This window comes from Sander vitreus, chromosome 13 (genome assembly GCF_031162955.1).
Source record: "Sander vitreus isolate 19-12246 chromosome 13, sanVit1, whole genome shotgun sequence".
NCBI classification, from domain to species: Eukaryota; Metazoa; Chordata; class Actinopteri; order Perciformes; family Percidae; genus Sander; species Sander vitreus.
In genome coordinates this window covers 14617463-14627587 of record NC_135867.1, presented here as the reverse complement: position 1 = coordinate 14627587, position 10125 = coordinate 14617463, and the positions used below count along the sequence as shown (strand labels likewise).

At 39.6% G+C, this 10125-nt stretch overlaps 1 protein-coding gene across 2 annotated transcripts; it reads left to right on the top strand.

Moving 5' to 3' along the window:
* Positions 1-1808: 1808 nt before the first annotated feature.
* On the top strand, positions 1809-10125 carry fhdc3 (FH2 domain containing 3). 2 transcript variants are annotated; one of them, XM_078266556.1, is made up of 12 exons: positions 1809-1930; positions 2900-3387; positions 3733-3794; positions 5554-5656; positions 6067-6152; positions 6520-6620; positions 6713-6783; positions 6928-7035; positions 7195-7262; positions 8229-8346; positions 8488-8652; positions 8856-10125. In XM_078266556.1, the coding sequence occupies exons 2-12, from the start codon at positions 2962-2964 to the stop codon at positions 9918-9920; spliced, it is 2373 nt and encodes a 790-aa protein (XP_078122682.1). In that variant the 5' UTR covers positions 1809-1930; positions 2900-2961; the 3' UTR covers positions 9921-10125. The 2 variants fall into 2 exon arrangements, with proteins under 2 accessions (XP_078122682.1, XP_078122681.1); XM_078266555.1 differs by having other exon boundaries at positions 1810-1930; positions 7192-7262.

Below are 10125 nucleotides of genomic sequence, written 5' to 3'. Positions count from 1 at the left end.
CTGTCTTAGTATAATGGTAGTAAACAATCAGAGAATGTAATACCACAAAATATCGGCATGGTACTACATATGTAATGTTGAACTTTTTTTATTAGGTTCATTGTATGTGTTAATCTGTAAGAAACAACATATTTGTACCCTGAAACTTACTCAATTTATGAGTATGACGTTCATAGCGTTTTGCAGATGACACATGAAAACAGGCTAACCAAATATGTAATTGATATTCTTCAAAAAAATATTTCTAAACTAACTGATGGAAAGTGGTTTAGGTTCCCAGTGTCCAACCTCTGTGAAGTCAAATAAAGATAATCCAGTATAATGAATGTTTTACCATGCTGAATTGAACTCCTGATCAGTTAACAGGTCAGTTGTCCAGCTTCTTGTCTCCTCTGTATTTGCATGGCAGGCAGCGATCCCAAGTACAGGTGCAGATATGTGTGAATGCACTGATGCTCTACTCTTGGCCTTGCATGAACTAGCATAACACCATGCTTATGGTTGTTGGTTTAAATTTTGAAACTGGCTGAAGCAGAATTCAAAATGTTTCCTTTTAATGCTGCACTCTTGAGGAGAATTGTGAAAGGAAGTGGATTGGATTTTTGGATGAAAAGCAGGTATCAAAAATTGATTCTATGGTTTGTTTGACTTGTGTTTTCTGAAATCGTATGTGTCAGTGTGTCAAATGGGTGTATTTTATTCTGGCTGAGAAAGACCTTGGCCACACTTACGGCTAAAATCACAGTTTCACTGGCCAGCTCCTGGTCTGTTTGACCGTCACACAGCAATATTAACAAAATGTGACTCCTCTTTTCCAAACCTGCCCCTTTGTAATTCCTAACCACATCACCAAAATGAATGGCAATAGGATTTCTTTTGTTCCATAGTTGTGAAACCACCAGTAAATTGAAGAAAGTGTGACGTGCATTTAAAGTCAGTCTTACTAGCAGTCTTTAAGATCTTTGCCGAGAGAGAACCAAGATTTATTAAATAAGATATTTTATTTGTGTACAAATATTTTCTAGGCTGAGCTGGTGTATTGTACTGTATGAACAATTGCACATAATGATATTTAAGATGATAAATGAAGTTGTTTCATGGATTGGTGTGATACTCTGCCTTCATTCCTCATTCAGACCTGAAAAGTCCCACCCTACCCGAAGGGAACTAAATTAAAAGTACACATTTTCAAATCCTCTGGCTGTATTTTCTGTTTGCTCTTTAATAGTTTCATTTATATTTCACTGTGGCCCAGTGTTCTTTCTGTTGCATGCAAACAGAAGCAATTGTCTGGATTCAGTTAAAGGAAACTTTAATCTTGTGAATAAAATCATACACAGGTGGACTATTTATGAAGTTATATTGATCAATCATCATTTATCACTTTTCTATCATGTAATTAAATTATCCTGTGATTATTGATGCAACTGGAACCTTAAAAGTCCCCTTTTATTATAGTTTCAATTTTAGGGTAACACTATTTTGTTTATTGTGCAGGTGTGCTGTTAAATTTTACATCTATGACTACTTTTTACTCTGGCTTTTTTTTTTATAGCAAAAAAGTACTAGTATTAGGATACTCATACTTTAGTCAGTTAAAAAAAATGTATGTAGAGCATGTTATATACTACATTATATTAATTTGTATTAATGTAATATTTATATATAATTATATTTTGTTAATATTAGAAGCGGTTTGACCCTTGTTGATCACCAAGTGAAAGCGATTACCCATCATTTCACTTACCTCTCCCGAAAAGGGCGTTCCCGTACCTGGAAACGAACCTGAATGTGATTGGTGGAGGCGCGCGCTGCACCTGCGACTGCTGCTTGAGACTGAGACAGACTGACTGTAGGAGGCTACTCTCTGCATGAGCACGAGGCAAGATCAGAGTGAGGATTTATTTGACAGCTACGTTTTAAAAGCACGGTGAGTAAAAAAAACATCTCTAACGGTTCTTTGGTGGAAGTTCAAAGTTTCATTAAAGCGCCACCGTAGGTTTTATTGTTTATGGTGGATGATTTGTTAAGTTAGGAACGTGTTCTGTGAGGATGTGAGCCCTTCATTGTATGCAAAGAACCGACAGCGAAACTGTTAAGAAATTGTCAAATTAATGATGCCTTGTTTGTTGACAACACACAGACATGTTTTAACAACACTTTTGGAGTCGCTTGTGTCAACTTTTATATTCGGCATACAAATATCCCACCAAATAGGATCTGTTTCAGTATTATTTAATTCATTCTAGTTGGTTCGCCTCTTATTTTCAACAGCTTCCCTCCCTTTGACATAAGCAGCGGATATGGGCAGCAAACCCGGCGTAGAACCAAATGTAAAGTAAAGTTTATATGTGAACATATTGCTTAATGGATGGCATATGCCGAATCTGCTGTAGAAGTTATGTGAGGCGTTTACCTTTGCTGGGAAGAAGTAAGCATTCAAGTGAGATTTTCTCAATAATGTTTCATGTAATATTTGCATATTGAGAACCATAACTGAGGGAGAAAATATTCATGGACTAAATGTTATTGTATACTTCAAGGAAGATAAGTAGAAGGTAAACAATTAATGAAAATGTATTTTTGTGATTGAGGAGGTGATGGCACGATGTTGACAAACTACAGTGTCTTTGGATATAGGTTAACCATTTCACATTTCACTCCAAATAACTGAAAAAAAATACTCTTAACTAAATTAAATACTTAAATTGATGGATTTTTTAACATTTTGCTAAAATGTTATAGGCTTTGGGCAGCCTGTCAGCAAAGGAGCAGTTTCAGAAATATGATCTGTATCTTGTTACTTTAGTGTCACTTAGTTTTATGTTCCAAAGTAATCCAATTTTTTTTGTCTAAAATACTGCCATTCTTATGGATTTATATTTCTGTATGTCCTCAGATCTGAGTGGCTAACGGCAGGATAATTCCTCCTTCCATCATCTTTGGACTTGACTGATACAGATGGAGGGAGTGCTGATTTTAAAATCTGCCTCTACTCCCAACTTTTCCTCTCAAAACTCTCCTCTTTCAACGGATGCTCAGGAAGATTCAGATTACCAGTCATCTTCTCCTGTGCCTCCCCCCATGTGTGTTATGGCTGTACCACCACCACCACCACCTCCTCTTCCCCCTCCTCCCCCTCCTTTTGACTCTCGTACGGTCCAGCGACGTTCCATGAAAAAGTTGAACTGGGACACCATCCCCAGCCAGCGTGTCCTGGGAAAACAGAATGTCTGGACGTCTAAACGGCCTCAGAGGGACCTCGTGCTGGATATCCGGAGCATGGAGGAGTTGTTCAGTCATGGAGACAAACAGGCTTCGCTGCGCAACTCAAGGGTCATGGGTCTGACCAGTGATGGCATGGGCCTCTATTCACAGGAGCCTCAGGTAAATAGCTAGGGTTGCACTCAGACCATATTTGAAATTTTGTTAGACAAAACAAAGGTTGATTTTCAGTAAGTGATGCTAACCATCCTAAGTTTTTATAGGCACATAAATTCACACAGAATGCACAAACTAGGGAAGTAATGAACATACAAATAGGAACTACTTTTTAAAAGTTCAACACTAACCTTGTCAATGAGGAACTGCTGAGGTTAAACCATGTTTGGAAGTGTTTTTGCTTCCTCAAAGATAATGTGAAATATAATGTTAAGTATAGATTTGTCTTCTCATCTGAATACAGTGGCGAAGCCTTTTTAAATGAATGATTTATGTTTATTTTCTCTTTAGGTCACAATCCTTGACTCTAAAAAGAGTATGAATATTGGGATCTTCCTGAGACATTTCAAGAGGTAAGGATTGCTGAAGTACAATCTATAAAAGAATGATATGGGTGAGATTGAGTGTCTCAAAGAAGAACATTTTTATGATTTACTGAATGAACCCACGAAATGCAAACGCAACGAGAACCAAGCAGTGGTCAGAGCAGGGTGCTGTCATGCCAAACATAGAGTCAGAACAACCGCTCTTGACACACTAGTCACTTCCACTTTGCTAATCATTACCCAACCAGCTGGCTCTCTATCTGAGCGGACAATATTCAAATAAATGGAAATGCCTTTTTAAACATAATTTAAGAGCGTTCAGTACATAGAGAACAATTATGACTCACTATATTAATACTTAAATGAGAGGAAAACAAAGTGCTGACCCAGTGGGTGAGGCTGAACAGAGAGGACGGAAAGAGAGGATACACCCAGCATCCATGTTGAATTTCCAGTGTAATGTAGCTGCTTATGTAATTCTTTTCATGTAATTGTTTCCTTAAATACAGTTCCTAGTGAGGCAACAGGGACACGATTGCTTGTTGAGCCCCTGCTTACCTAATAACACGGTCAATTGTGTCAATTGCTCGTTGGGGCCCTCGGCTCAGTGATGGGCAAGTGTTTCCTTTACACCTCACTTTTGCCTCCTGAGTTTTGTCTCTTAGGTTATGGCTGGATCGTTTAAAATTAGGGGGTCAGGTACCCAGAGTCCAATGATTTTGAATGTGGTAAATACAGAGAGATTTTGTGAATTGTTGTAAACGAACTGTGACAAGTAAATTTGAGCAATACTATTGCTTGCACTATGTATTGTATGCAAGTATGAAGGATCGGTTTGAGAATTAATCCAGAGGTTCTTGAGTAGAAAATAAATTACAAATTGAATGCTATTTCTCGCATGTAAATGCATTTATATCAGCCTAGCAAATAATATAATATGATGACATTTTTTATCATGATTTTCATGATAATGGTCGTATACACATTTTTTAAATACTGTGTAAATTGCAGTTTTAGTCATGCATGCAATTTTAAAACCATATTTAGATCCCCTTGATAAATAATGTATGTATTACAATGTATGCATTTACCTCAAAAACCATTGTGCTTTTTTGATGTTCAAATTGTTTAAACCCACCCTGTTTTTGACATCAAAATTGTAATACTACAAAGTATAGTTAGCCTACATTACATTGCTTAAACATGTAAACAGTTGATGTAGTCTCTTCAGCACTGGAGCCAGTTTCTGTGTCTGAACCTCATCAATATGATGTCACTTTTAGTCCAAGGTTCACTCAGCTCTCACTGTGAATACCAAATGCACTCTCAATGTGTGTCAACAGCTAGGTACTGTAATCAGGTCGGCTTTAGCATGTTAGTCAAATTCAAATTCCATCTGCTTCCATTTGTTGGTGACAAGTGCACTTGATGATGCTGAAGGCATTTGCTACATCATTGTAAAAAATACCAGCGCAAACTTCTTTTGATGTAAAGTGTGACGTATTGACTGGTGCACTGGGGTTTCCCACCACTTCAATGTAACGCCTTGGGGGCTTACTCAAATCAGCCAGTAGTCTGCAACGGCAATGTCCACAAACAGCAACATAACATAGAAACAAATAAAGCAAGGCATAATGCTCATGTGATGGATAAACTGTCTCAAGTCATTTTTCATGTTTCTGTAATTTGTTTGATTAGCAGGACCAATCATGTTTGATAAGCCCTGTTGATTGTGGCAGGACACAAGCACCTTTTCATTACTGTTGTCTTTTGTCTCCCTCTGCAGGCCAATGACAGAGGTGGTGCAGGACATTTGTCAAGGGAACTGGCTCAGATTTGGAACAGGCAAACTAAAAGAGCTTTGTAAACTGCTGCCAGAAGAAAGTGAGGTAACAACAGCGTCACTCGTCTTTTCTCATCTTTCCACTTATATGCATAAAATAATCCTAATGAAGATTTAAGTGTCTTGACATAAAAACTACAGTAAGTCAAGGTATCCTCCTGAGTTATATTTAGATATTACAATTTTCTCTAACTGAAAGAGTACAAATATTGGCCTAAATGTGCTAATGTACCTTCATTATTAAAAAAAACAAACTGTTTGCGATCATTTTGGAAGTATGTATGTCCATTACTGCGAATTCTTTAGATTGGTCAACCTATCTGACCTGATAACTACATGATACTTGTGCACACCAATTCCCTTATTTTCTCCAATTTTAATCTTAATTTTTTTAAGAGCGAATGATAACAAAAATATCATCACCGTTTGTTGAATCCGTCTTGTTTGTGTGCTCAGGTGAAGCAGCTGCTGTCGTTCAGTGGGAACCTCTCTCTGTTACCTGAGGCTGACCTGTTTATGGTGCAGCTGGTCAAAGTGACGGGGTGAGTCTGGAGTCTTCCAAAAAGCTTTTAAAAAATGTTTTGGGGTAACTCAAACATTTATTAAATCTTTGTTTGCATGTCAGTTAAAGAAATGTTAAGCAAACTAATGAATGAATTTGCTTAAGAGAGAGAGAGAGAAAACAATCTTTGCTAAAATGCTTTTTATGCTTTTTATTTTTATTTTTTAATAATTCTATCACTTATGCACCACGACTTTACATACAACACATACAAATGTGTGTTCATTGAGGAAACCTATGCTATTATATTTGGTGATTTGTTGAAAACTTTGCCTCATCCATATATCTCTTGTAATAAAACTGATAATGCTGTAATTAGAAATTGTGTTGGTATGTCTTGCCTTTAGCTACGAGGAACGCCTGAAAACTATGGTGCTGAGGGAGGAATTTTTTCCTCTTATGGAGGAGGTGAAGAACTCTGTTGCTGTCATGACCAAAGCAGCTAATGGTAACATGTCACATGCATACACCAAAGCTGCTAACAATTCCAACTTCAATATGTGTTAAGATATTAAGATTATTTTTCTTCTCTCCCCTTAGAGCTGTTGGACTGTGATAACCTCCACTCGGTCATTCGGCTGGTATTAAAAGCCGGGAATTACATGAACGCTGTTGGTATTTTTCTTTTTAAGAATTATGTTTTTATTACTTATTGTTTAATATATTCTATCTGATGCATGTGAGCTGCCCTTTGTGCTGTTTACTCGGCATTTATTAGACTGATGAATGGACCATTCAAATAATTTATTATTCAGGGTGGTTACAGTGCCAATGCCATTGGCTTCAGGATGACCTCTCTACTCAAGCTGGCAGACACCAAAGCCAACAAGCCTGGCATGGACCTCATGCACTATGTTGCCAAGGTAAGGAGGAGCTCTGGGATGAGGGAGAGATGAAGAAAATGTCTGTGAAATCATTAAAAACCCTTCAATCATGATTTGTCCCTAAACGGTTATCTAACTGATTTATTCTCCTGCCCATCTCTTACTCACTATTGCTTTCCCTCCTTTACCTTTTAGCAGGCAGAGGACATCGATGCTGAGTTGCTGACTTTTCACACCCAGCTTGAACACATTGGGATGGGATCAAGGTGGCTATCTGACAATGTATTTGGTGATTTAAAGCAGTGGTTCCCGACCTTTTTTCCTTGGCGCCCCCCCTACTTATGTCTAAGAAAAGCTGATTTCTCCACCATGTTTCATTCATAAAATAGTGATGCCGTGGCGGCAAGAAAAACGAGGATGATAGCAGCTAGCAGCTGACCTGATGACAGCAAGGGTCACAGGTTAAGAGGTCCCGGAGGTTTGGCCTACTAAGTAGCCTGCCTACAATTTTAAGCGAGAACAAAAATATATAGTTTTTATACAGACTTTTGTATACATTATATATATTCTAGTGTATTATCATAATTTGTTTAACATGTGCAAATATTTTTTTTTACCTCAACCTCAAACCAGATAAAGACTTGCGCACCCCCTGTGATCTTTGCCGCCCCCCTGAGGGGTGCCCGGACCCCAGGTTGGGAACCACTGATTTAAAGGACCAGTGTGTAGGATTTAGTGACATCTAGCGGTGAGGGTGCAGATTGCAACCAACTGAATACCCCTTCCCTCACCCCTCCCTTTTAGAAGTGTACCGTGGCCTTCAGGAAATGTAAAAACACGAAAGGCCCTCTCTAGAGCCAGTGTTTAGTGTGTCTGTTCTGGGCTGCTGTAGAAACATGGCGGTGCAACACGGCGGGCTCTGTGGAAGAGGACTTGCTCCCTATGTAGATATGAAGGGCTCATTCTAAGCTAACAAAAACAGGATTCTTAGTTTCAGGTTATTATACACATACACTGAAAACAATTAGGAATATTATATTCCATTTCTGCCAATAGATCGCGCTAAATCCTACATACTGGTCTTTTAACTGAACGTGGTTTGTTCACCAACAGTAGTTTTAAATGTTGTTATATTGGTGTTAATCTGATATTGAATCTGGTTGGTTTGATGCACAATTTTGTATTACCTGGAATACGTCATGTCAATGTGTAAATGTTGCTTGCCAACACAGAATTTGCAAAGAGGAGGTCATCGCAGACTTTGAGAGGGAAGCCAAGAAGGTCAAGGAAGTGAAATTGTTCAGCAGCAAACAGCCTGGCCTCTTACAACAAATGGAGACATTTTTCCTGGTAATGTTTCCCCTCATTCTTTTACCTTTTTATCATGCAAAAGCACCAAGATGTATTAGCAAAATCACAAACTGAGCTTGTGTCAGTCTACAGACTGGATCCCTCTGCTTTATACCCGGCTTTTATGTTTTCATTTCTCAGAGGGCTGAGGCCAAGCTGGCTGATGTGGAGTCCTCTCTTCAGGTGCTAAAGGCTCTGAGCGATGCTGTCGCTGAGTACTTCTGTGAAGACCCAGCTACCTTTAAACTGGAGGAGTGCTGCTCCATCTTTCATTCGTTTTGCAAGCGGTTTGACACAGCTGTACAGGTAAAAATAGAAAGAATTTACAATAATACTTAAATGTGCTGTGTAATAAACTGCATCACAGGGGGAAAAGTATACTATTGCTTTGTATTTAGGGGCACTTTAAAGGAACATTTAATGGTCTAATGTTGAGCTGTCTCCTTGTGTCATTAGTTTGCACTGTGTTGTATCTTACTTGAATATATTCTACCTTGACACGGCTGTAGGAGAACCGAGAGCGAGAGGCAGCAGAGCAGAGGCACAAGCAGAAGGAGAGTGTGGCAGTCAAACGCCGCCCCACAGTGTCTTGCTCAGGACCGAAGTCTACTCGGGACTCCTCAAGCTTGGAGTCCGCTTTACACAGCATTCTCTCCACTGTTCCAGAAGGACTATCCAGATGCAGGAAGAACATACTGCCCCCTATCCAAGGATCCCCATCTGAGCGCAGCTCTCAGGCGGTTCCATCAGTAGAAAAAACTAAGGCTATGCCCCATACTAGACAAGAGAGGAAGAAACAACCCAAACTGCAGAAAGAGGATGGGGAAAAAGCAGAACTAGAAAACAAAGAAGCTGAGAAGATGCGTGACAGAACTCAAAAGGTGCTTCACTACCAAAACGACAAAAGCATCCTCGATCAGGACAGAGTTTCAGGCGCTTCTCGTCCGTTGGAGAGAGCACAAGACACACCAGCTACCCCAAGCTCCCCTCGGCCTAGAACCAGAGACTACTTCTTTGCCAACAATGGGGATGTGGGCTCCCCATGGACTATCCTGAGCCCTCTTACTTGCTCCCAAAGAAACAACTCCCACCGACACAGACAATCACACCAACGCAGGCTATCCTCAACGCCAGGTGACGATGACCTTGATGATGGAGTCTGGGAGAGTGACGAAGGCATTTTTCTCCCCAATTCCTCCAATCGGGACAGTCTAACATCTCCATCTGGGGGTTCTGCATCTCTTCCTGAGTGCCCCAGTCAGAGAGCTGTCTCACAGGGTCCAATCCTCAGGACCGTTTCCATGGATGAAACCAGGCGATCTCCAGCATCTGGCTTCCGGCTGGTAGACTTGTTTCAGAGAAGCATGTCTCATGCGTCATACTCCTATGGATCCAGGACAGAAAACATGAGAGAAGAAGGAACCGGAGTCTATTCATTGCTTGGCAGGAAGACACGGAATCATGTAGAGGGTCAAGTGAGCACCTCTGGGTTCATATCGTTTTTCAGACGCATTGGAGGCAGAAGTAAGCCTGGTGATGTGGAAGAACAACACTTCAGAGGATCTAATGCTTAATAATTTAATTTTATGACAAAGGCCAAGCTTTGTCTTTTTTATGTGTTTTAGATAAAAAAACTGTTTGTCTTTTTTATTGTTATGGTTTTACCCTTCAGTGGACCCAAGGCAAATGGGGACTTGCTTTGAACTGTGAAGGTTTTGATTTTGTGGCAGTCAAACCATCTTACTTTCTTTTTTGTACACAATAAAGGGTGTCATTCTA

What these genes read in the sequence shown, in the direction of transcription:
- fhdc3 (XM_078266555.1), top strand. Translation starts at nt 2,962, where the DNA reads ATGGAGGGAGTGCTGATTTTAAAATCTGCCTCTACTCCCAACTTTTCC. An exon ending in TCTATTCACAGGAGCCTCAG is followed by an intron (nt 3,388 to 3,732) that starts GTAAATAGCTAG and finishes TTTTCTCTTTAG; the next exon opens with GTCACAATCCTTGACTCTAA. An exon ending in CATGACCAAAGCAGCTAATG is followed by an intron (nt 6,621 to 6,712) that starts GTAACATGTCAC and finishes CTCTCCCCTTAG; the next exon opens with AGCTGTTGGACTGTGATAAC.